The sequence below is a fragment of the Bufo bufo genome, chromosome 6 (genome assembly GCF_905171765.1).
Source record: "Bufo bufo chromosome 6, aBufBuf1.1, whole genome shotgun sequence".
Lineage (NCBI taxonomy): Eukaryota > Metazoa > Chordata > Amphibia > Anura > Bufonidae > Bufo > Bufo bufo.
Window position 1 is genome coordinate 131,803,378 of NC_053394.1, and position 27,636 is coordinate 131,831,013.

General features: G+C 43.2%; 1 protein-coding gene across 1 annotated transcript; it reads right to left on the reverse strand.

The window, feature by feature from the left end:
- LKAAEAR1 (LKAAEAR motif containing 1) lies at nt 1-25,177 on the reverse strand. The gene is made up of 3 exons (XM_040436088.1): nt 24,846-25,177; nt 11,313-11,435; nt 1-1,166 (listed from the first exon to the last, which is right to left on the reverse strand). The coding sequence occupies exons 1-3, from the start codon at nt 25,152-25,154 to the stop codon at nt 1,104-1,106; spliced, it is 495 nt and encodes a 164-aa protein (XP_040292022.1). The 5' UTR covers nt 25,155-25,177; the 3' UTR covers nt 1-1,103.
- Nucleotides 25,178-27,636: the final 2,459 nt, after the last annotated feature.

A 27,636-nucleotide genomic window follows, 5' to 3' on the forward strand; every position in this document is an offset into this window, starting at 1 on the left:
AAACAAGCTCTCATACATCTACAGGAAAACAAAAAAGTTATGTCTCCAGGAAGCCAGGGAGTAAAAAATGAAAACTCAGGGTCTCGAAGGGGTTCATTTTGCTATGGGTCTATTTCGATGCTTAATTTAGAACAAGAATAGGAAATTTTTGTTATTTGTTATTTGGATTTGGATTTTTTTGCCATAATAGGACGGGTATATTATGTGGTGGATAGCACTACCATAGTAGGCTGAAATGCCAGTTTTTGGGTGTTTTTATTTGTTGGTCACAATCTTCCAATGTCAGATCTAATATACAACTATGCAGAAGACATATCCGCTGTACGTATTGCCCTGGTGCTATTATTCTACCTGATACTGATTGTGATTCATTTCGGCCCTGAGGCTCTGCAAGTTCTTTGTGAACAATTGGGGTCATTTATTAAGACCAGCAATTTATATGCCGGTCTTAATACCCCTGCGCTGGATGCGCCTAAGTTATGTAGAGGTGCAGGCCTCTACATAACTTAGCTGTATGTTCTGGTGGCGTACAACAAGCTTAAACCTACGCCAGCTCCCTTGCTGGCATAGAAAATCATAAAGGAGACGGGCCGGCCCCTTCTCCCCCCGCACGCACACCACGCCCCCTTTTCCCACCACCTCGGAAAAGTGACGTGAGTGGGGAAAAGTCGCAGATTCGGCTGCAAATCCCCTTTGCGACCGAATCTGCAACAAAAGTACGCCAAAAAGTGTCGTACGTCACATCATAAATGACCCCCAATGTCTTTTTCGAACCACAAGTCTGGAAGAAACAAAGTCCAGTCATCGAAGGAGGGAGCTAAGAAACAGATTGTCGTTACAAACTGAAGCAGTAGGTGGCGCTGAAGCCCAGTGTTACACGTTCACATAGGTAACAGTATAGCTATGTACTGTAGAAACACTTTGTTGCTATAAACGGGTTTCTTTATCTGCTCACGAAATGATGAGCTGCACTGAGATGGGCAGTAAATGCGGTCTTTAATAAGGATGGTTCAGATGCACACTTGAGTTACAGACTACAGTGGAATGTGTCCGGATACCACGGTTTGTGTTCTGTATAATTAGGCCAGCTCTGGTCTGGTCACTCAGGGAATGCGGTTAGTCATCAGTCCTCGATCGTCCTCCAGGAGGCTTTCTACTCGTTCTCTCTGTAAAAGAGCACAGGACAACACTCAGCTTACCCCTCCTACTACACAACCCCCGCCCTCCACGTACAGATCAAGCACCTTCTCCTACTATACAGAGCTGTCACTTCCCCCAATATAAAATGATCACACCTGCCAGAGCTGTCCACGGCCCCTAACACCCCCCCCCATCCTAAAATACAGAGAATTCACCTCCTATTATGCAGAGCACTCCCTTGCTCCTAATATAGAGCCTTCACCTCCACCTAAAGGGGTTTTCCGGGTTCAGGGCTGGACCTGGGTGTAAGCTGTTCTAGACTGCCTATTAGTGGGGCATAGGAGTATTTCCTTGCTTCGATGCTCCCTCTCGTCACTCTGTTTTGTGCCGGTAACGTACTGGGTTTCGCATCACTATGCCAAGAGGAAACTTCCACCTAGCAGTGAGCAAAGTAGCATAGTACCTGGCAGCGCTAGAGAGCACCCATCTGTGCCGCTGACGGCACCAGGCTCACTGCTAGGTGGAAGTATCCGCTTAGCATAGTGATGCGAAACCCCGGTATGTCATTGGCACAAAACTAACAGATCCTTGCCCTGCACAATGCAGCAGGACAAGGAGGAGCATCGGGGGAAGAAAATGCTCCTATCCTTCACTAATAGGTAAGCTACAAATAAAGAACAGCTTATAAATCAGGTTCAGCCCTGAACTGGGAAAAACCCTTTAAGGGAGTCTGTCACCACTATATGACCATATACACCGCTTACATGGCTCTGTATATATAGCACACCTATATATGATTCTAATGGTACCTTTGTTATTTTCTTTTGACTTGCACAAGCAGGAGTAAAGTAAAACGAAGGCAGAGCAGCCTGGGCTCCTACACTGGGAACGTCGCCCCTAGGAAGTTCGGAGTGCTCATTTGCATATGGATTAAACTGCGTTTTTCCTGCTTGTGACAGACTCCCTTTAACCCCTTAGTGACCAGCCTGTTTTGGGTCTTACTGACCAAGCGTTTTTCTTCCTTTTTTCATCGTCGCGTTCCAAGAGCTATAACTTTTTTTATTTTTCTGTCTATATATCTTTATGAGGGCTTGTTTTTTGCGGGACAAGTTGTAGTTTTTAATGGCGCCATTTTGGGGTACACATAACTTTCTGATTAACTTTTATTAACTCTTTCTGGGAGGGAGATGGGAAAAACAGCAATACTGCCACAGCGCTTTTACGTTATACATTTTATGGCGTTCTTTTTTCGGTATAAATAACATAATATCTTTATTCTCTGGGTCACTACGATTACAGTGATACAAAATACATATAGTTTTTTTTCAGTTTTACTACTTTTTTTGCAATAAAACCCCCCTTTTTTTTAAAGAAAAAAATGTTTTTGCATTGCCGCTTTCCAAGACACATAACTTTTTTTATTTTTCTTTCTATGGAGTTGTATGAGGGCTTGATTTTTGCAGCACGACTTATATTTTTCATTGGTATCATTTTGGAGTAAATGGCGCTTTTTGATCGCTTATTACGTTTTTTCGGTGGCAACTAAGAATAAATTAGCAATTCTGCCTTTTTTTTTTTACGGCGTTCACCATAGGGAATAATTTACATGATATTTATGTAGTCTGGGTCGTTACGGACGCGGCAATACCAAACATATTGGGGAGATTTGTTTGCAATTTTTGTTCATTGAAAAGCGTATTTTCAATGGAAAAAAAAAGCGCAATTTTTTTTTATGGGATTTTTTTTATTGATTAAATGTGTTTTGTTTTTTTACTTTTTTTTTTACCACTTAATAGTCCCACAAGGGGACTTTAACAACATTCTGATTGATTTTAAAATGCAATGCATTATCCCTATAGTGCATTGCATTTTAGTATCAGTGCTATTCTGACATTGACCAGAGAGGCGCAGCCTGCTGGAAATTACTCAAGGCTGGTCTGGAGCCTACACAAGACCCCAGCCAGCCTTCACGCACATCGGCACCCCACGATCGTATTTGCGGGGTGCCAATGGGAGATAGAGGGAGCCATTGCCCGCAGCATGTAAAGTGTTAAACAGCCCGGATCAGCACTCCTGCCGGTCCGGGCTGTTAGAGCAGGGCCGCGGCTCTCATGTGAGAGCTGAGCCCTCGCTCCACGGGGGACACGTGCATAGATTAGACTGGGCTGCTGTAAAAAAGCGGCGGCCCAGCCTAAGGCCCCTTAGTGACTGCCGTAAAAAGGAGTATGGGTGGTCAGTATGGGGTTATCTAGGAATGGATAATGATAACCTATCATCATTATCACATTGGTGGGTATCTGAGTCCTGGCACCCCCGCCATTCAGCTGTTCCAGGGAGCTAATGCGCTCACCAGAGCTCCAAGGAGCGTACCAGGCTCCCAGCAGCTCTCCAAGCACAGCGCGGTACATTTTATAGAGGATGTGCTTGGTACTGCAGCTTAGTTCCATTCACTTCACATGACTGATGTATGGTGATGTCACACGGCCTAGGAAGAAGCTGCATCACTCATGGAGCTCCAGCCTCTTGTAACAGCTGATCAGCGGGGGTCCCAGGTGTTGGAACACCACCTATCTGATACTGATGACCTATCCAGAGGATAGGTCATTAGTATTAATTACCAGATAACCCCTTTAACATACAGAGATGGACACCCCTAATATAAAAAGCACTTTCTGCCTACTATACAAGGAGCTAATTTGCTAAAAAAGTCCAAATGGATCTAGCGAGTAAAATCAATGATTCTTTATTTCTTCATTAAAAAAAATGTATAAACAAGTAATCCTCCTGCATAAAATCGCGCTTCAACCATAAGACAGGTCTTCTTCATGGATTCATAGTATAAAGTATTCAGATACAGGCATGTAACTGCTTTTTAAGCAAAAAGGTAATTCATTCCATTCCAGCTTCTCTCTCCAATAAAAAATTTTTTAAAACTGCCCCCTCGCTTGTATCATTTTACTTTTACTATACCAATTGAGAGCTGGACTTTGTTCTATCCAGGGCTGTGGAGTCGGAGTCGAGGTCGGGGGAAATTTTGGGTACCTGGAGTCGGAGTCGGCAAACAATGCACCGACTCCGACTCCTACTAAATTTAGATTGGAATTAAAAAAAAAAGCAAGTTTAAATGTCCCAATTCACAAAAAGTTATAATTAATGACTTCTCTACTGTAAGAATAAAGACCAATGCATGCAGTGCCTCACGTAACCGCAAAACGAACACGTTAAGTGACCGTGAAGAAGCATGCTTTTCATGTGCTTCACTATATGGCACGCAACGCACAATTAGGAGCTGCAATACTTATACTTTCCATAGTGTTGTGTTCTGCTTTTACAGGGAACGCAGCGTCCATGTGTAACCTAGCCTCTCACTGATAAGGGATTAAATAAATATGTTTTTTGCAGGACTAGAGAGTGAGACACTTGTATAAGTGAAGGGAATGGAGGGCCAATAGTTCAAGACTGAAGCTGTAAACCATTGGAAAAACTGCTCTCATTTAGCTAAGGCTATAAAAACTTGTAAACTCCGATTGTTAGCTTAAACTTTAAACATGACTATGGGATTCTCCTAGGAAAATCATGTTTTAGAATAAATGGTAGGTTGCGTTTCTTTCCCTCAAGGAATGTATAAAATACATTCGCATATTAATACAGAGGAGTCGGAGTCGGGGAGTCGGAGTCGGAAGTACATAAAACTGAGGAGTCGGAGTCGGAACATTTATCTACCGACTCCACAGCCCTGGTTCTATCTACGGGCTAATTTGCTAATCCTGTCTAAAATGTAGACATCGGAAACTTAGATCAGGAAGTCTAAAAATGCGGCAGATTGATCAGAGACACAGGGTCCATGAAAAATTTGGTGCATGGCTAGGCAAATTGGGGGACATTTATCAAACTTTTTACGTGGAGTAAAAATGTAGCAAATAATGGCACATGCCATACTTGAGCCATAATGTTCGACTTTTTGAGGCTCTCGACACTTTTCTAAAGTGGTGAGAAAGGGGTAGGGCTTAGTAGAGGGGGCAGAGCCTATTGCGGCCCGCAAAATGTTTTATTCTTTGGCCTGTTAGAAAGGTACATGTTGTAAATTGTAGGTAATCTTCTTACCAGTGACTGCATTTGCAAGTTATAACAACATCTCTTCTGATCCTCAGCTGTGTCATGTGACCAACACTCTGATCTCCAACTGACACAGGACAGGAAGTCAGTTACTTCTCTTTTCAATCCTATAAGGCTGACATTGAGGCTCCCATAGGAATACATAGAGAAACTGACTTTCAGCCCACACGGGGTGAAGCAGAGTGTTGGTCACATGACACAGCTGAGGATCAGAAGTGAGATTATAACTCACAAATATAGTCACCGGTAAAAAAATGACCTTCACTACAATTTAAATCATGCACCTTTCTATCAGGTCAGAATAAAACATTTTGTGGGAGTGCTTTTTTAAGTTGGAAACTGGCATAGATATAGTTTCAAGGGGTTATCCGAGTTAACTTAACCTTATCTTTATGGCTTTATTTCTCCTATACCTTAGTTTTCCTAAATCACTTGCTGTACCTATCTTGTGCCGTTTCTCTGCTACACTAAACAGTCATGTGACCGCCCACGTCATCAGCTGTGACGTTCCGTTGACATGGAGCTCTCTGCTTGTCGGAGTGACTAAGCCATGTCAACGGAACGTCATCAGCCTTGGCCACGCCCCCACCTCTCTGCATTACAGTCCGTGCGGCTGTGAGTTGATCGCGCATGCGCGATCCTCACTTGTGCCGCGGCTCCCTCCAAGTTCCTCCCTGCGGCTAATAGCTGATCGCATATGCGCGATCCTGACCACTGCCGCAGCTCTTCATTCGGCACTTGTATGGCTGGCTGCTCCGTTCCAGTGAAGACCGCCCACTTGAAGAAAAAAGTAAATAATGTATAATAAGGTTATATCAGCTACAACAGAAATAGGTGTTTATTCAAAAGTTTATTAGCTAATATATAAATCCTATATCTCTATCAAGATATAGACCAAGGAATGTGGGCAGCACCACTGTCTGAAAGGTACAGACGGAGTGCCAGCGGCTGAGTCGGCGATCCACCTCCAAACAATATAGAATAAATGAACTCCGCAGCACATCCGAGTAGTGAAGAAGTAAAAGAAGCTTTAATCACCAAGCATGCGACGTTTCAATCCTCTCAATGGGATTTTTCTGCTTGAGAAAAATCCCATTGAGAGGATTGAAACGTCGCATGCTTGGTGATTAAAGCTTCTTTTACTTCTTCACTACTCGGATGTGCTGCGAGTTCATTTATTCTATCAAGATATAGGTATATGAATCTAATATAGCTTATGGCATTGTTTACCAACCGTTGTGCCTACAGCTTTTGCAAAACTACAACTCCTAGCATGCCTGTCCAGGCATGCTGGGAGTTGTAGTTTTGCAACAGCTGGAGGAACACTGGTTGTGAAACACTGGCTTATGATACTTTTATATTATCGGCAGGCTGTTACAGCAGTTGAATAGCCTGTCACCTTGCCGGACTGGCCCTGCCGCTAGTACATATGTCCCACCGTGCTGCCACTCCATCCCCATTTATTATATTGGGGGGGGCGGGGTGGAGGGTTTTCTTTTGAAATCAACCCCTCCCACAAATATTCATGAGGGAGAGATGAGTCATTGTTGTTACTGCTGCATGTAAACACAGCAATAACAGAACCTAGAAAAGGTGTAAGGATCGTTCTTTTTTCAAAAAATCAAGCTTGACTAATGTATATGTATATCCTGATTAATTTTGTTAGGTTTTATTTTTTCTCCCATAACTCGGATAACCCCTTTAAGTCTACTACAGCCTCTGGTCAGTTTCTGGAGCATCTGCCTCCTAATAAATTAGGCGTATCTTACTCAGGCACACAGGGGATTAGGACTGGTGAATGGAAACACTAGTCTTGATAAATCTCCTCCTTTCTCTAACTTTATACCAAAGATGTTACATATTAGGTCACACCTCTTTCCAGCTAAGTCACACCTCTTTCATGCTATGCCAAGCTCCCTTGGCAAGGTAGGTGCAGTGGATTTTTCTATAACTGGAGTTCTAGATGCAGTCACATTACTAAATGTGGGCCAATGTTATTATATTCCCCAAAGGTCTTTATCGACATATACCAAGCACTCATATCTTCCTACAAAAGCGCTCCCACTTTCGCTTAACCCCTTAAGGCATAATTGTGTACATGTTCGTGCTGTCACATGCTGAGCTTGCTGCAAAGGTGGAGGGTGCTGCATAATACACCACGCACCTGCCGGCAGTGACCTGGATCGGGATGACACCCTTATCAGTCATTTAAACTTCTCACAGTGCTCCAGACAAAAAAAAATGACCAGGAGCCATTGGTTCCTAAACTAAAAAATTTAGGAGCCAAATTCAATTTTTTAGTCGCCAAATTTAAAATGCATATAATTTTTAAAAAAGGACTTTGAGAAGATGAGACGCAGGTGCACTACATATAGGAGAAAACAGCACCACATACCTCTCACATCCAGGGACATTTTCTGGGGGACAAGGTGACTAAAAATGGCGAATTGCGTGGTTTAGAATTTTTTTTTTTCTGTTACGGCCTTCACAGAGCGGGAATATTTTTTTATATTTTAATAGCTCACACTTTTTGGGACGTGGCGATATGTAATATGTTTATTCTTTATTGTTTTTAAATTTTATATGTAAAACTGGGAAGGGGGCCATTTAAACTTTTAGTATTTTGGTGTTTCTTTTTTTTTTTTTTTTACTTTTTATTTAATAACCATTTCTTCCCTTAGGGACTAGAACCTGGATTTTTTTCATCCCTTGTGCTATTCACCCTGATAGAGCTCTATCAGGGTGAATAGGATCTCACATCTCCCTGCTGCCCTGGGCTCTGTGCACACAGCAGCAGGGAGCTGAACATGGCAGCCAGGGCTTCAGTAGCGTCCTGGCTGCCATGGTAACCGATCGGAGCCCCAGCAGTGTAATCTGCCACTGCCACCAATGAACGGGATGGGACCCTGTGGCCACCATATAACAATGGGGGGGGGGGGGACACGACGACTTGTGGCCAGTGATAATGGGGGGGTAGGAGAGGCTTTGGGAGAGCGCACTGCACCACCAATGAATGTTTAAAGAGGACCTTTCATGGGTCCAAAGAATATGTACTTAGTAGCAGGCTGCATAGAGCGGCGCCCAGGGATCTAAGTGCACTTACTATTATTCCTGGGCGCCGCTCCGTTCGTCCGCTGTGGCCCCCGGTATTTTCAGCATTCAGAGGAAGGAGGAGGAGGAGACGCCAGTGTCTCTCCTTCTCCCTGACAGCAGCACTGTCCAATCACAGCGCAGAGCTCAGAGCCAGGGAGGTTTTTTCCTCCCTGGCTCTGAGCTCTGCGCTGTGATTGGACAGTGCTGCTGTCAGGGAGAAGGAGAGACACTGGCGTCTCCTCCTTCCTCTGAATGCTGAAAATACCGGGGGCCACAGCGGACGAACGGAGCGGCGCCCAGGAATAATAGTAAGTGCACTTCGATCCCTGGGCGCCGCTCTATGCAGCCTGCTGATAAGTTCATATTCTTTGGACCCACGAAAGGTCCTCTAACTCCTTTATACAATTGTCTGCAGCGGTATCACAGACCGGGCACCCGGCCTCAGTAACAGGGCATGCGATCTGGGGCACCTGAGGGGTTAATGGCCGCGGATCGCATGCCCTGCGTGCCGGGTCTGTGATACCGCTGCCTATACTTATGTTTTACATTCATTGGTGGCGCAGTGGCGACAGCTCCTCCCCTCCTCCTCCCTGCTATATCCCCATTGGTGGTAGTGGCGGCCGCGTCACAGTGGAGAGGGAGGGACTCCTTCCTTCTCCACTGTGCAGTGTGCTAGTGAAGAGAACGTAGGCTGCGCAGGATCGCGGCGGTACAGTCGCAAATGGCGACAAGACTAAAAAGTCTTGTCGCCATCTGCAAATTTTAAGGCGCATTGGCGACCGTTTTGGTCGCCATCTGGAGCCCTGTCTCAGATGGCATGGTTACACAAAGTCTTCTGATTGGAGCCCCTGTGGTGAAATCACTAGGCTCCGACTGGTTATCTTGACAGCCTGGGGCCTTGTGAAGGTTCACAGGCCTGTCATGGCTATTTCACACGACTGTTGTGCTCCCGTGGCCGTATTGGGGGCCGCACACGGCGGTTCCGCAATACACGGGGCACCGGCCGTGTGCATTCTGCATCACTGATGCAGACCAATTCACTTGAATGGGTCCGCAAATCCGGAAATGCGGTGCGGAAGCACGGAATGGAACCCCAAGGAAGCACTACAGAGTGCTTCCGTGGGGTTCCGATCCGTGCTTCCGTTCCGCAAAAAATAGAACTTGTTCTATCTTTTTGCAGAACGGACGGATCATGGACCCATTCAAGTTGAATGGGTCTAGATCCGTCCCAGCTGCCGCACGGATGTTGCCTGTGCATTGGGGACTGCAAATTGTGGTCCCAAATGTACGGAACGGAACCACAATGGCTGTGTGAAAGAGGCCTTACAGGCAGTGGGTCAGAATCCCAAAGTCTGCAATAGTATTCTATTGCAGGCTATGGGAAGAGCACATGTTCAAGTCCTCTAAGCGGACTAAAAAGGACTAAAAATAACAAAAAGTTTTAAATTAAAATTCAAATCACCCCATTTCCCAATTTTACATATAAAAATAGACAATAAAAAATATAATAGGCGTCACCACATCCGAAAATGTCTGACGATTTCTGGTCACCTCGTCTCACCAAAGAAATTTTATAAAAATGTATTGAAAAGTCATATGTACCCAAAATGGTACAAAGGGCCCTGCGATCACCTCCTTCTAATATACAGAACAATCACCTCCTCCTAATATACAGAACAATCACCTTCTCCTAATATACAAAACAATCACCTCCTCTTAATATACAGAGCTCTCTCCTCCTACTAAGAGACAGAGTACTCTCCTCTTAATATACAGAGCAATCACCTCCTCCGAATATAAAGAGCACTCACCTAATATACAAAGCACTCCCCTCCGAATATACAGAACACTCACCTCCTAATATACAGAGCATTCTCCTCTTTCTAATACACAGAGCACTCACCTTCTCCTAATATACAGAGCATTCACCTTCTCCTAATATACAGAGCTTTAACCTCCTCCTAATATACAGAGCACTCACCTCCTCCTAATATACAGAGCACTCACCTCCTCCTAATATACAGAGCTCTCACCTCCTCCTAATATAAAGAGCTTTAACCTCCTCCTAATATACAGAGCACTCACCTCCTCCTAATATACAGAGCTCTCACCTCCTCCTAATATAAAGAGCTGTCACCTTCTCCTAATATACAGGGCACTCTCCTCCTCCTAATATACAGAGCTCTCTCCTTCTCCTAATATACAGAGCACTCTCCTCATCCTAATATACAGATCTCTCACCTCCATCTAATATACAGAACAATCACCTCCTCCTAATATACAGAACAATCATCTCCTCCTAATATACAGAACAATCATCTCCTCCTAATATACAGAACTATCACCTCTTTCTAGTATACAAGACACTTACTAATGTATTGTAATTGTCCTTATTGCCTCCTTTGCTGGCTGGATTCATTTTTCCATCGCATTATACATTTATATGTCCTGGGGTTATGGTCACCGCTGCAGCACAGATACAACGCGGCCAGGACAGAAGCTGCTGCCTACGTGCGCTCCCACGGTTCCAGCCACCAAAGAGGCTGGAGCTTTCTCCTATGGAGTGCAAGCACGACCACCGCTGCTAGACTTCAGGGTGGTCATAATCCCTAGATATGAGCAGTGTATAAGGTAATGGAAAAATGGATCCAGCCAGCAAAGGAGGCAATATGGACAATTACAATACATTAGTAATTGCCTTGTATTAACTTTCTCTATGTAATAAATGCCAGTGAGATAACCCTTTAAGCCAGGAGCGGTGGGGCTGAAGCCCAGACTGCGTAGCTCTTCCAGATATCATATATGCATACTGCACATTATATTTTAAAAATGATTTTTGCTATTCGGCATCAGACTTGGCATACAGTGGCATGTTTCGAATATGTCAGCCCATGTAATAAGGCATGGTGGCAATGCAGTCCAAAACCAACCTGTCATGTTCTTTTTAACAGCACAAGGCTTACCTGTTGCCGTCGTAAAGAGTCACAGGACTTGTCTGCATGGGTTCTAGGTGGCAGGAACACTTCCAGTCTGATGGCTTCACGGGCAGTCGGTTGGCAGGAGATCAGGTATTTTAAGTCCTGGGCCTGTAAAAAAAAGTGTTACATTGCTACTAAGGTTTAAGGGTCCATTCACACGTCCGTATAAATGGGTCTGCATCCGCTCCGCAATTTTGCGGAATGCATGTGGACCCATTCATTTCAATGGGGCCGCAAAAGATGCGGACAGCACACTGTGTACTGTCCGCCTCCGTAGTTCTGTTCCGCAGTCCCACAAAAAAGATAAAACATGTCCTATTCTTGTCTGCAAATGCGAACAAGAATAGGCATTTTTATCATAGTGCCGGCCATGTAACATAGTTTATAAGGCTGAAAACAGACATCTGTCCATCCAGTTCAGCCTCTTATCCTGCAAGTTGTTCCAGAGGAAGGCAAAAATCCCCTGTGAGGTAGAAGCCAATTTTCCTCACTCTAGGGGAAAAAATTCCTTCCCGACTCCAATCAGAATAACTCCCTGGATCAACGACCCCTCTCTAGTAGCTATATCCTGTAATATTATTACATTCCAGAAATACATCCAGGCCCCTCTTGAACTCATTTAGTGTACTCCCCATCACCTCCTCCTCAGGCAGAGAGTTCCATAGTCTCACTGCTCTTACCGTAAAGAATCCTCTTCTATGTTTGTGTACAAACCTTCTTTCCTCCAGACGCAGAGGATGTCCCCTCGTCACAGTCCTGGGGATAAATAGATGATGGGAGAGATCTCTGTACTGACCCCTGATATATTTATACATAGTTATTATATCTCCCCTGAATCGTCTTTTTTCTAAAGTGAATAACCCTAATTTTGATAATCTTTAAAGGGAATCTGTCATGTGGATATTTGATTATAATCTAACTAATTATATACAATCATTAACTACTAAAAAGTACCTTAGATGTATTCACTTACTGGTGTGACAGATGGTTACCATATAATATACACACAAAGATGCCTCATGCCGCATGCTAATGAGCTGATTTGAGTCCAGCGTGATGTCATTGAGTCCAGCGTTTATTTAATTAACAGCTATAGCCACTCCCCTGCCCACCTGCTGCTGATTCATATGGAAAATAACTGTCATTCAGCAGCAGGTAGGCGGGGAGAGTCAGGAGCTCATAAATATTCAGGACTCATCATTATTAGCTGGAGCTTTTCAATGCAAGATGTTGGCAGATTGACTGGGTCAATTAAAGAAAGTGACCCAGCATTTTGCTAAGAGAATCAGTCACTTATTTATGTTGCCCTTAGTTAGGACACCATAAAACTGGTGACAGGTTCCCTTTAAGGGTGCTGTAGTTCACAATTCCAGCTATTACTTTAGTTGCGCTCCTCTGGATCCTCTCCAGCTCTGCTATGTCTGCCTTGTTCACAGGAGCCCAGAACTGTACACAGTACTTTATGTGTGGTCTGACTAGTGATTTGTAAAGTGGCAGGACTATGTTCTCATCACGGGCATCTATGCCCCTTTTGATGCAACCCATTATCTTATTGGTCTTGGCAGCAGCTGCCTGACACTGGTTTCTAAAGCTTAGTTTGCTGTTCACTAAAATTCATAGGTCCTTTTCCATGTCAGTGTTACCCAGTGTTTTACCATTTAGTATGTACTGGTGACTTGCATTATTCCTTACATTTGTCAGTGTTAAACCTCATCTGCCACTTCTCTGCCTAAAGCCTCCAATCTATCCAGATCGCTCTGTAGTAGTATACTGTCCTCTTCAGTGTTAATTACTTTACACAGTTTAGTGTCATCTGCAAAAATGTATATTTTACTGTGCAAGCCTTCTACAAGATCATTAATAAATATCTTGAAGAGGATAGGGCCCAGTACTGACCTCTGAGGTACCGCACCAATACTGACCCCTTTGAGGTACCCCACTAGTGACAGTGACCCAATCTGAGTGTGTACCATTAATAACCACCCTCTGCTTTCTATCACTGAGACAGTTACTTACCCACATACAAACATTTTCTCCCAGTCCAAGCATTCCTATTTTATATACTAATCTTTCATGTGGTACAGTGTCAAATGCTTTGGAGAAGTCCAGATATACGACATACATTGATTCGCCGCTGTCAAGTCTAGAACTTACCTCCTCATAGAAACTGGTTAAATGAGTTTCACATGACCGATCCCTCATGAAGCCATGCTGATATGGCGTTTTTTGCTTATTTTCATTGAGGTTCTCCAAGATAGCATCTCTCAGAAAATCTTCAAACAGTTTACCCACGACAGATTTTATGTGGACTGCAAAACACTTGAGGACGTGTGAATGGACCCTAAAGAAACCCTCTAGTGAAGAGCTTAAAAATGAAAGTCATTACCTACATGGGAGACATACCTGCTACTCATCTTTCTCAGATCTTACTCCATGGCGGCTTTTCAGCTTAGCTCTGAGCGTGGTCGGAAGTAGTCAGAGACAGACCTCCTTTCCCATAACTTCTCCAGGCTTCTGCTCCGTTCCTCCCTGTCAGGCTTTGCTGTGATGACGTGCCCATATAGTGTACATGACATCGGGTATATGTGCATGGCAAGAGAAGAAAGCATGGTGGAGCACTGAAGCAGTCGATTAAAAGGGTGAGCATAGCTCAATCCTGGTTTTGGTCAACTTTTAACCATCCCGGACAAAACCCTTCCCACCCAATGACATAAATGAATGGTATGGTCGGGCGTGATGGACATTTTTGATATGATGATCTCACGGGCGCCGTAAGTGCACCCATGAAATCAGAGGCAGGAGCAGGGTTGCGGAGGCAGGGGCAGGGCTGCCAAGGGAGGAGCAGGGTTGCTCTTGCTGCAACTTCCAAGATGGCATCTAAGTCAGGGATGCTCAACCTGCGGCCCTCCAGCTGTTGTAAAACTACAACTCCCACAATGCCCTGCTGTAGGCTGATAGCTGTCCAGGCATGCTGGGAGTTGTAGTTTTGCAACAGCTGGAGGGCAGCACGTTGGGCATCCCTGATCTAAGTGACCAGACAGTGGAAGGGGGATCCTCTTCCCCCGCAACAGCAGGGTGCCGAAGGTTGCGATAGCAGCTGGGGGCCTAACAATAGCCCTCAGATCTCCTATCTAACCATGCCTATCAGACCCTGCCATAAGCCTGACGAAAATAATACACTAGTGGGACCGAACAAAAAAAAACAAAAAACACAAACACGTGTTCCCCAGTAAAAATAGCTTTTGTCCAAAATAAAAAAAAGTAATTGGTATAACCTGAAGTATAAAATGATGTGATTTAAAAGGGTTGCCTCAGGAAAAATATTCAGCATTTTTCAAGGCAGCTCCTGGATCTGAATCCTTTTGTATAGGCATGTAAGTAAAAATGTAGTATAGTCACGGAGCTATTTAATAAAATGTATCTGTATAGCGCCACCTGCTGTTTTTTCTTTTCCTTTCACATGCTCAGTTCCATCTTTCAACTGCTACCAGCCATATCCTCTGTTACAGGGAGGGAGCTGCAGCAGACGGGACACGCCCACTGAGAAAGGGCACGCCTCCTGAGCTGCTAGCCTGAAAAGAATCAATTGGAACAACGGATGGGGACTGGATCTAGCTTTGTTAGAAAGAGATTGAGATGTACTATAGGATGTCTCATTTTCATTTTTTACATTAATGATGAGGCAACATGTTCATTGCTCATGTGGCCTAGGCGCAGCTCTGTCTCATTGAAATGAATGGGGCTGAGCTGCGATACCAAGCACATCCGCTATACAATGTACGGCGCTGTGCTTGGTGAGTGCAGAGAAGGCCGCGGCCTCTGGTGCCTTCTCAAATAGCTAATCGGCAGGGGTTCCAGGTGTCGGACCCCCAACGATCAGATACAATCTAGTATTTAAATGTCAGAAAACCCCTTTAAAGATCCACACAGTCTTCCTATATGAGATTTACTGTATATTTTACAGTTTGAGGCATCTTTATCGTTAGGACTGTTTTCATTTAGCTCAGTCAGGTCATAAGGAACATTTTATACACATATGGATTGGGGGTTTCTTTAGATTTGTATTTAGTTACTAACCCCCCCCCCCCCATCTATTGATCCAGCTTTGTGAGCCTATTATACCTCTTTATCAATGTTAGGAATCACTCCCCAATATGGCTCTGCGGGCAGTCTTCCAGATCTGGCTCTGGGCTACTCATGGCCCTTGACACATTCTTGACCCCGTCTCAGTGAAAGGTATTTTTGGCTCATGTGACATGGGATGAATGAGGATGAGGATAAAAGCAGGGGGGCAGAACTATTTTAGGAATCTAAAAATAACTGCATTGGGTATCTTCTGGAGGAAATGCAGAAGACATTCCAGATGTTTTAGGAGACACGGTTCAAACAATGTCACCCCTGATATACGATGCTGCTGGCGTTAACCATTAGCTGGCAGCAAACTTCATGACCGGACGGCACAACGTTTCTTTCTTTTTTCTTTTCAAAATCTTTTTATTGATTTTGTAACAAACGGCACAATGTTTCTAATGAAGAAAGTCCATTTCCAACATGCTCTCCCTGCTTTCTTAAAGGGAATGTGTCATCAGTAAATGACATAGTTTAAATCACATTTTTATGATAAACAGATATTTTACAATTTTACTTGATTTTTGTTTGAATTTTCCATGTCACTATCTATATTTAAAAAAAATATGTAAAATCAAGAGGTTTCCACACTGGCATCTAGGCCCAAGGCTAGTTTTACACTTGTGTTCACAGCCAGAAGATCCGGCAGCAATCCGGCAAATATGCAGAGAATTGGCCAGGCAAATTCCACTGCGTGTTTCTTCAGGGAGGCACAATAATACAAAAAAGCAAAATCTGACCAGCTAAGAGGCCATTGGCCTAACCAACTGGGACAAAGTCCTCAAAAATAAAAATGCAGCCACAAAATGGGATATTTTTAAAAGCATCCTAAACTCCAATTGTCAGAGGTACATACCGTATGGGAATAAAAGGGTAAGGAACAAGAAAAAAACAATGTGGATGAATAGAATTGTAAAGAAAGCAATAAAAGGACAAAAAAAGCATTTGAATCACTAAAAGAGGAGGGTAGCGAGGAAGCATTGAAAAACTATAAGGAAAATATAGAAAATGTAAAAGCCAAATAAAAGCAGCCTGTCACAAACAGGTAGGTGCGGCCCTAACTCCATCCACACCTCTATCCCTACCTACTTGCATGGTCCGTCCTAACCGACAGGGCACAACTGGGCGGCAGTCCCTAGCTTACATATACGTGCAGGGGTCTAAGGAAGGGGAGACAACACAGGGAGGAAACTATACACGAAGACAGACAATACGGAAGCGAGAGCTTCCCAGGCCAGCCCCAAAATAGCAATAGAATTAATGGAGCGGAGATCAAGGGCCAGGAGATAACGCAGGCACAAAAGGGGTAATACAAGATTGAAGTAAAAAAAAGCCAAAGTCAGGAGCCAAGATATTGTGTCAGTACAAGGGGTAACACCAGGTCGAAGTCAAATACGAGCCGAGGTCAAACAAACCGAAGTCAAACATGCAGGATATGCTAGTGAGGTGATAAGAACAATCACAGGCAACCTGTGGCCAGCAGGCTACCTGTTTAAATAGGTCCTCTTGATGGGTCATGTGACGTGGCCAGCATAACATGACCCATGTCCAGCATCTCTGTACACCTGAGTGCCGACTCACTAGCACCGTCGCTCAGTTCCCCTCCCCACCTGCTTGTTGTCTAGGAGATGGAGGACGCCGGCCACGCTGAGGAAGCGTGCGCACCCGGGTCTTCCCCGCCCCCTTGTCACTATGGAGACGAGAACGCCAGCCACGTCATCTCTCCTCCTCACGAGAGGAATGCCGGCGGTGCTGCAGAGAGAGAGTGCGTCACCGGCTCCCTGTTACACAGCCAAACTGGAGACAAAGAGATTCATTGGCAAAGATAGTGAAAATGTTCTTCAATTATATAAATAGTAAAAAGTATAATGCCTGAAGGTGTCGGCCCTTTACAGAGTGATCAGGGGGAAGTTGCAGACAGCGATGAGGAGAAAGCAAAGCTACAAAATATTTTTTTTTGCACTGTATTCACTGAGGAAAATAAACTGTAAGATAAAAAACAGAATGTAAAAGTAAATTCCCCATTAAAAGTCCCCTGTCTGACCCAGGAAGAAGTACAGCGGCGTCTTTAAAAGATTAAAACAGACAATCGCCGGGTCCAGATGGCATACACCCCCGAATCCTAAGAGAATTAAGAAATGTCATTGCCAGACCCTTATTTCTGATATTTTAGGACTCTATATCAACAAGGAGTGTTCCACAGGATTGGCGCATTACAAATGTGGTGCCAATATTCAAAAAGGGTCCACTAAAGACTGGTAAGTTTAACATCTGTCGTGGGTAAACTGTTTGAAGGTTTTCTAAGAGATGCTATCCTGGAGTAACACAATAAAAAATAAGCGAATAACACTGTATCAGCATGGCTTCATGAGGGATCGGTCATGTCAAACCAATTTAATCAGTTTCTATGAGGAGGTAAGTTCTAGACTTGACCGCGGCGAATCAATGGATGTCGTATATCTTGACTTCTCGAAAACATTTGATACAGTATCACATGAAAGGTTAGTGTATAAAATTAGAATGCTTGGACTGGGAGAAAATGTCTGCATGTGGGTAAGTAACTGGCTCAGTGATAGAAAAGGGTGGTTATTAACGGTACACACTCAGATTGGGTAACTGTCACTAGTGGAGTACCACTGGGGTCAGTATTGGGCCCTATTCTCTTTAATATATTTATTAATGATCTTGTAGAAGGCTTGCACAGTAAAATATCAGTTTTTGCAGATAACGTTAAACTATGTAAAGTAATTAACACGGAAGAGGACAGTTTACTGCTGCAGATGGATCTGGATAGATTGGAGGCTTGGGCAGAGAAGTGGCAGATGAGGTTTAACACTGACAAATGTAAGGTTATGCACATGGGAAGGAATAATGCAAGTCACCAGTACATACTAACTGGGTAACACTAACATGGAAAAGGACTTAAGAATTTTAGTGAACAGCAAAAACTGTAGAAACCAGTGTCAGGCAGCTGCTACCAAGGCCAATAAGATAATGGGTTGCATCAAAAGGGGTATGGATACATATGTAACTGTTTTCTATCATTGAGCCAGTTACTTACCCACATACAGACGTTTTCTCCCAGTCCGAGCATTCTCATTTTATATACTAACCTTTTATGTGGTACAGTGTCAAATGCTTTGGAGAAGTCAAGATATACGACATCCATTGATTCGCCGCTGTCAAGTCTAGAACTTACCTCCTCATAGAAACTGATTAAATTAGTTTGGCATGACCGATCCCTCACGAAGTCATGCTGATATGGCGTTATTTGCTTATTTCCGTTGAGATGCTCTAAGAAAGCAACTCTCAGAAAACCTTCAAACAGTTTACCCACAACAGATGTTAAACTTACCGGCCTATAGTTTCCAGGCTCTGTTTTTGGACCCTTTTTGAATATTGCCACCACATTTGCCATGCGCCAATCCTGCCATGCGCAATTTGCCATGCGCCAATCCTATTCCCTGTCAGTACAGAGTCCGCAAATATCAGAAATAAGGGTCTGGCTATGACATTACTTAATTCCCTTAGGATACGGGGGTGTATGCGATCCGGTCCTGGCGATTTGTCTATTTTAATCTTTTTAAGTCGCTGATGTACTTCTTCCTGGGTCAGACAGGACACTTTTAATGGGGAATTTATTTTTACATTCTGCATATCATCTGACAGTTTATTTTCCTCAGTGAATACATTGGAGAAAAAAATATTTAACAGCTTTGCTTTCTCCTCGTCGCTCTCTGCGACTCCCCCCTACTTTTTAACATTTATATAATTGAAGAACATTTTAGGGTTAGTTTTACTCTCTTTGGCAATTAATCTCTCGGTCTCTTGTATGGCCGCTTTTATTTGTTTTTTTACATGTTCTAATTTTTTCCTTATAGTTTTTCAGTGCTTCTGTGCTACCCTCCTGTTTTAGTGATTTATATGCTTTCTTTTTCTCATTTATTGCTTTCTTTACAGTTCTATTTATCCACATTGGTTTCTTTTTGTTCCTTAACCTTTTATTCACATACGGTATGTACCTCTCAAAATTAGATTTTAGGATGCTTTTAAAGATATCCAATTTTGTGGCTGTATTTTTATTTTTGAGGACTTTTTCCTAGTTAGTTAGGCCTATGGCCTCTCATTAGTTGGCTAAATTTAGCTTTTTTGAAGTTTGGTATTTTTGTTCCTCCCTGTAGAAACGCTTTTTTGAATGATAATTGGAAGGTATTACTTTATGGTCACTATTTCCCAGGTGTCCCCCAACCTGCACGTCTGTTGTTCTGTCAGGTCTATTGGTTAATACTAAGTCCAATATGGCCGTCCCTCTAGTTGGGTCCTGAACCAGTTGGGAGAGGTAATTGTCTTTGGTTATTGCCAAAAACCTGTTTCCTTTAAGATATATACAAGATTCAGTTTCCCAGTCTATATCTGGGTAGTTGAAGTCCCCCATAATAACCACCTCATTATGATTTGCCGCCTTGTCTATCTCGTTTAGTAGTAGATTTTCTGTGGACTCTGGAATATTAGGTGGTTTATAGTAAACTCCTATTAGTAATTTATTGTTGTTTTTAGCTCCATGTATCTGTACCCACAGTGACTCCACATGTTCATGTCCCTCACTTATATCTTCACGGAGTGTGGGCTTTAGACAGGACTTTACATAAAGGCAAACCCCTCCCCCTCTCCGGTTTTGACGATCCTTTCTAAACAGATTGTCACCTTGTACATTAACTGCCCAGTCATAGCTATCATCCAGCCATGTCTCAGTTATTCCCACTATGTCATAGTCCTCCTCACACATCACTAATTCCAGCTCCCCAGTTTTATTAGTCAGGCTTCTGGCATTAGTATACATACATTTGAGAGGTTTATGTATATTTTTTACCCTACACCTTTCCTTCTGAGCTGTTCTAGTCCCTTCTTCCATTCCTCCGCCCCAGTCCCACTACCTTGCCCCCGGTCTCTATCTGGCCTATCTTCCCCTCCTATAATGCAATTACCCTCCCCCCAGTCCCCAGTTTAAACACTCCTCCAACCTTCTAGCCATCTTCTTCCCCAACACAGCTGCCCCTTCCCCATTGAGGTGCAGCCCGTCCCTACGATAGAGCCTGTAGCCGATAGAGAAGTCGGCCCAGTTCTCCAGGAAACCAAACCCCTCCTTCCTACACCAGTTCTTGAGCCACTTGTTAATCTCCCGCTGCCTTTCTTGTGTGGCTCGTGGTACAGGCAGTATTTCAGAAAATACTACCTGTGAGGTCCTTGCCCAAAGCTTTTGACCTAAATCCCTGAAATCATTTTTAAGGACTCTCCACCTACCTCTAACTTTGTCATTGGTTCCGATATGGACCATGACCGCTGGATCTTCTCCAGCCCCTCCCAGTAATCTGTCAACCCGATCCACGATGTGTCGAAATCTAGCGCCAGGAAGATAGCACACTGTTCAGCGATCACTGTCTTTGTGACAGATTTCCCTATCTGTTCCCCTATTAATGGAGTCCCCCACTACCCTGCTCTCCTGGTTCCCGGCTTACTGGAGCTGACATTCCCCTGACTGGCAGAGGAAGTGTTCGGCTGCAGCAGTGCCGTCCCTGGACTGACATCCCCCTCATCTGCCAAACGTGCAAACTTGTTGGGGGATGTCAGATCAGGGCTAGCCTCCCTGGCACTCTTCCCTCTACCCCGCTTTCTAACTGTTACCCAGGTAGCTACCTCACTTTCCTCAGCCTCCTCTCTGTCACCCTCCCCCTCATCTACCCTAAAGAGTGCTTGCTCGGTGAGAAGCAAACTCTTTTGCAAATTGTCAATGCCTCTCAGTGTTGCAACTTGCCCGTTTAGAGACTCGATTTGCGATTGCAAACGGGTAATTTGTTCACATCTTGAACAAAGATATACACCCTCGAACGGCTCTTCCAGGACTGCATACATCATGCAAGATGTGCACTGGACTGCGTTGTCAATTGTGCAACACATACTAAATGGGGATTACAACAGTAAAAAAGTAAAACAGTAAATATGATTTAGAATTAGACCCTGTCTGCTGTAGTTGAAGGACTAGCTAGAATTAAGCCAACAACACACAAGGAAATTATATCCAACCTTAGTTTCCAACTCCTTTTCTTTAACTCCACTTAATAAAAAGCCTACTTAGTAGAGCAAGCCTCAGGAAGAGCAAGCTCTGGGAGAGTTCAGTGGTTCAATTTATAGTCATTAATCAAGCAGAGAAAAAAAAAAAAAAAAAAAAAAAAAATGATGAGAACATAGTCCTGCCACTCTACAAATCACTAATCAGACCACACATGGAGTACTGTGTACAATTCTGGGCACTGGTGAAAAAAGACAGACATAGCAGAGCTGGAGAGGGTTCAGAGGAGGGCAACTAAAGTAATAACTGGAATGAGTGGACTATAGCACCCAGAAAGATTATCAAAATTAGGGTTATTCAGTTTAGAAAAAAGAGGACTGAGGGGAGATCTAATAACCTTGTATAAATATATCAGGGGTCACTCCCATCATCTATTTATCCCCAGGACGGTGACTGTGACGAGGGGACATCCTCTGCGTCTGGAGGAAAGAAGGTTTGTACACAAACATAGAAGAGGATTCTTTACGGTAAGAGCAGTGAGACTATGGAACTCTCTGCCTGAGGAGGTGGTGATGGTGAGTTCACTAAAAGAGTTCAAGAGGGGACTGGATGTATTTCAGAAGTGTAATAATTAGGGATGAGCGAATCGACTTCGGATGAAACATCCGAAGTCGATTCACATAAAACTTCACTCCAATCTTGTACGGAGCAGGAGCTCCTGCTTTGTACAGTATTGGAACAAAATTTTATGCAAATCGACTTCGGATGTTTCATCTGAAGTCGATTCACTCATCCCTAGTAATAATATTCCAAGTTGTAGTTATTAGATTTCTGGAGCGGTCGTTGATCCAGTGAGTTAGTCTGATTGCCTGATTGGAGTCGAGAAGGTATTTGTTTTTGCCTTCCTCTGGATAACAGGCTGAAATGGATAGATGGATGTCTTTTTTCAGCCTTAAAAACTGTGTTACTATGATTCCCAGCTTTCTATGCCTGAAAATTGTGACAAAGTGTGAAAATTGCATGATTTTAGGAATATGTTTAAATATAGATAAGGAAATAGCAAATAGAAAACCAAAATTCTAATAAGTTTAACATAAAGACTTGGTTTAAACAATTGGTCCTTTTGATGAAACATTCCTTTTAAAGAAACTACTGTAATAGGGATGGAGATGAGGAAGTGGAATATCAGAGACCAAACTCTACTGCTGCTGCAGAACCTCTTTGTATAGAGACCTGTCTATCTACATCCCCAAAGTAACTTGCCACTCCTTGCTTGCTTAATATATTAGTTAAAAAATACTCATGTAACCACAATGTTTATGCCAATATGAATTGCACTGGCTTGGCACCAAACAGTAAGCTGAGGAGTACCAAAAAAGATCAGAATCCACTTGTTGCTGCTCAGTATTACAGCATAACATAATAATCTTCGGGAAAAAAATGGGTTTAGGCAGTGTTAAATCCCGCAAATCCAGAGTATTATGCTGCCATTTCAGTAAAGCAAAAAAAAATAAAAGAATAACATTGCCCTGGACCCCAGGCTAGAAGGAAGGTAAGAATAACTCAGTAGCCATCCTATAGGCATTGCCTGATTGTATAGCTTCCCTTGGTTACAGGACTTTACCATCTAAAATTGCTGTGCATACATTTGCCTGACCCTGTACCGTGGATGTACAGATTTCATTAATAATAAAACATAATCCGATGCAATCAGAACTTCGCTCGGAGGCGAGAACTTCTCTTCCACTGACTACGCTTAAAAACAACATTTATAGATCTGTCCTGCTGAAATATAATTGCTGTGCATTTAACTAAAAGCACTGAGACCTTTTGGGAGAACAAAAGTGCTGTATTTAATACAAGCTGTGGGAAAAGATGAAAAGCTCCTACGTTCCCCGCGTCGGCTTGTTGCCGTTTGTTTATGTAAGTGGAGAGTCAGCCCTCACTTGACCCGTTCTTTCTGCCGGCATCTGTACAGGCAATGTCTAATCACTGGGACATAGACATGTCTACAAACTGGGGTACTGAAAGTCCAGACTCACAAATATGGAGCCCATGCAGAGGAGGGCTCCACAGCCCAAATGTCCATGTCCCATACAAGATTAGTTAGCATTGTAACAATGTCTTTGTTAAAGTACTGGAAGGGTTTATATTTCACCCAGATGGGTGAGATAAAAGGAATCCAGAAGGCTGTAAGGTTTGAGCAAAGTATAGTTTCAGACTTTGTTTATGGGATTGATTTTTTGGGAATGGTAGATAGGATTGGTAGAGGGACCTACCAATTCCACCCTGCTCCAGTACAGCTATTCTTCCTAACCTGAGGTTTTCCCAGGTGTAGTCACTGGGATGGATTGTTACTGGGGAATAATTAGAGGCCTCAGAGCTTTGAAGCTGGTAGACCTGTCTTCTGGAAAAAAGTCTGATCTGCATGGGTTTTGTACCTAGGTGAGGAAAACACTGTTTAGTTTGCGCCAAGGCGGGCTAGGACTTTATATATATATATATGTTATTTTGGTGCTGTGCATTCACACGTGCTGGTATAACTTGGATGCCTTGTTTTGTGCTGGATACAAAATAAATTGAGTTTGGACTTTTAAAAGGGGTTGTCTTATCATAGACAATGGAGGCATATCACTAGGATATGCCCCCATTGTCTTATAGGTGCGGGTCCCACCGCTGGGACCCGCAGCTATATAGAGAACGGAGCCCCGCAAGGTGGTGGCTGGAGGACTCCGGTCCGGCCACTACCAAGCCGGCTCCACATAGAAGTGAATGGGAGTGTACCGCACATGCGCGGCCCCCGCTCCCATTCATTTCTATGGGGCCGACGGAAAAAGCCGAGCCAACGCTCAGCTATTTTCGCTGGCGCCATAGAAAATGAATGGAGGGCGTCTGCGCATGCGCAGTGCACACTCCTTCACTTGCGGGGCTCCGTTCTTGATATAGGTGTGGGTCCCAGTGGTGGGGCCTGCACCTATAAGACAATTGGGGCATATCCTAGCGATATGCCCCCATTGTCCATGATGAGACAAGAAGACTTTTAAGACTGCTGAACCCAGTGAAATCTGTCATCACCAGCCCTATTCACACACAGATCCCTAAAGCTTCTTAGGAATTACACTACCCATAGTTACTACTAGGATAAGAAAGCGGAATAGTTTGGAAATCAAGTTCCAGGATGTCCAGAGTGGGCAGTGTCATGGCATCAATTAGCGCCTCGAGGACAGCCTATTTTGATTTTTGAGTTCTCTAAGTAAGCCTATATTTATGGATGGAACATATGAATCCTTTGGACATGGGCTAATCATGTAAGTAAATTTTACCCTTATGTTCTGAAAGCGAAGTCTCATCAAGCGTATACGGTTTTGAGCTTCTGCGGCTTTTAGCTGACCCACCACCTTCTCCTGTTTCTCTTGTTCTGGGTCTAGGACCCGATGTTGGGGTTTTGGGATGGACTTCAGAGCATGCTCCCTCAGTCGGTTTTGAGTCATGAGCAAGGAGACGGCCATCGCTTTGCTGGGCTGTTCATAAGCCATGTGTCTTGCCCTCTGCATGGGAGCCATCTTCTTCACATCTCCACGACCAATAACCTTCTTGCCTTGAAGCCCTGGCTTGATGTTTTCTGAAGCCATGACCTATTATGTCTTCAATATCATTAGCCTGAAAATAAACACAATATGAGGTCAAGAACTCAGCATATAAAAAACATCTGAGCTTTAAGATACTTTGTCTTCATATAGTGCAGCACCATAATACAGAGATATTCTCCCCGAGATGTATTGCTTGTCAGCAGGGTGGATAAAAATCAATGATTTTAAAAAAAACAATGTATTTTTTTATTTAAATCTGATTTTTTATATAAAAAATGCTTTTTGAGGAAAATATATTACCATCCAAAGGTTATTCCATCATGAAATAAAGATTCGTTTTTTAATTATGTAGAATAAGGCTGTACGTGGACTCCCATATTGTTGAATGGATTAGGCAGTGGCTGAGGGACAGACAACAGAGGGTTCTAGTCAATGGAGTATATTCAGACCATGGTCTTGTTACCAGTGGGGTACCTCAGGGATCTGTTCTGGGACCCATATTGTTTAATATCTTTATCAGCGAAATTGCAGAAGGCCTCGATGGTAAGGTGTGTCTTTTTGCTGATGACACAAAGATTTGTAACAGGGTTGATGTTCCTGGAGGAATACACCAAATGGAAAAGGATTTAGGAAAACTAGAGGAATGGTCAAAATTCTGGCAACTAAAATTTTATGTTGATAAGTGCAAGATAATGCACCTGGGGCGTAAAAACCCAAGAGCAGAATATAAAATCAGTGATACAGTCCTAACCTCAGTATCTGAGGAAAGGGATTTAGGGGTCATTATTTCAGAAGACTTAAAGGTAGGCAGACAATGTCATAGAGCAGCAGGAAATGCTAGCAGAATGCTTGGGTGTATAGGGAGAGGCATTACCAGTAGAAAGAGGGAGGTGCTCATGCCGCTCTACAGAGCACTAGTGAGACCTCATTTGGAGTATTGTGCGCAGTACTGGAGACCATATCTCCAGAAGGATATTGATACTTTGGAGAGAGTACAGAAAAGAGCTACTAAACTAGTACATGGATTGCAGGATAAAACTTACCAGGAAAGATTAAAGGACCTTAACATGTATAGCTTGGAAGAAAGACGAGACAGAGGGGATATGATAGAAACTTTTAAATACATAAAGGGAATCAACAAGGTAAAAGAGGAGAGAATATTTAAAAGAAGAAAAACTGCTACAAGAGGACATAGTTTAAATTAGAGGGGCAAAGGTTTAAAAGTAATATCAGGAAGTATTACTTTACTGAGAGAGTAGTGGATGCATGGAATAGCCTTCCTGCAGAAGTGGTAGCTGCAAATACAGTGCAGGAGTTTAATCATGCATGGGATAGGCATAAGGCCATCCTTCATATAAGATAGGGCCAGGGGCTATTCATAGTATTCAGTATATTGGGCAGACTAGATGGGCCAAATGGTTCTTATCTGCCGACACATTCTATGTTTCTATATGTGTAATTTTTTGGGTAAATAAATTCCATTAATCCATTCACAATGTCATGCTCTTCCAGAGATTTTTGTAAGATTATTGGGCAGTTTCTCTGCCTATAAGATATTATCACAGATTCTTGGTTTACTTTTGCAGTTCTCAAAACTGAATTTGACTCAGCAGAGATCACATGCCTCTTCTTCACAGCAAAAATGTTATAACATGAACAGAGTTGAGAAAAAGACCTTAATCCTAACTTCTACAAACCTATGAATGCAGAATCAACCTAAGCAAACTAATATGAAAAGTTGTTGTTCTAAAAATCTTCATCTACTTGCATATTATAAGTTATACCAGCAAGAATTAGTCTTTATGTAGAAAACTATGATTTAAATCAAACCTTACTGACTAGTGATTTAAATCGTGATTTAAATCATTTTGATTTAAATCAAATCCACCCTGCTTGTCAGTAAAACAACATCTGATTGATCATGGTAGAGTTTATTTCCTTTAAGATTCCATATGATTCCAACACAGAAAAAATCTGTATACCTTTGAATAAATTTGGTGGCCTGAGGAGGCACAGGAGGGCTCCACAGATGTCTGTGGATACTGTATTACAGCTCAGAAGTTGCGCAGAACCATAAGGGCTCATTCACACAGCACATTTTGAGCGGAGATATCTATGCCAAAAACGTCCTCCCGCTATTGTCAATGGGAGTTTTCGTCGAGGCATATATGACTACGGATTACGTTTGGGACATCCCCTTCTTGACGGGGTTTTTCTGCACATGGATTAACCCCATTGCGTGGACCCTCGGAATACAAAATGCAAAACTATACAGAAAAATCTGGTGGAAAATTCTGCCATGTGCACATATCCTTGTACAGTCATGTGCATAACCCCATAAAATGGGTTAAAGGGCTATTCCCCTGTGGGACATTAATGGTATATCTCTAGGATATGCCATCAACGTCAGTTGTGGGTCCCACTTCTGGGACTCGCTCTTATCTCCATAACAGGATCCCCAAAGTGTAAAAAGCACACCATGCATGCCCGTCATGCTCTCTCTTCATCGCTATGGGAAAGTAGC

Bases quoted from the DNA above. Each gene is read 5' to 3' on its own strand.
- LKAAEAR1 (XM_040436088.1), bottom strand. From the start codon at position 25,154: ATGGCTTCAGAAAACATCAAGCCAGGGCTTCAAGGCAAGAAGGTTATT. The intron at 11,436-24,845 runs GTAAAATTTACT...TTTTTTTTACAG, and splicing joins TTCGCTTTCAGAACATAAGG to GCCCAGGACTTAAAATACCT. The intron at 1,167-11,312 runs GTAAGCCTTGTG...GCTCTTTTACAG, and splicing joins ACTCTTTACGACGGCAACAG to AGAGAACGAGTAGAAAGCCT.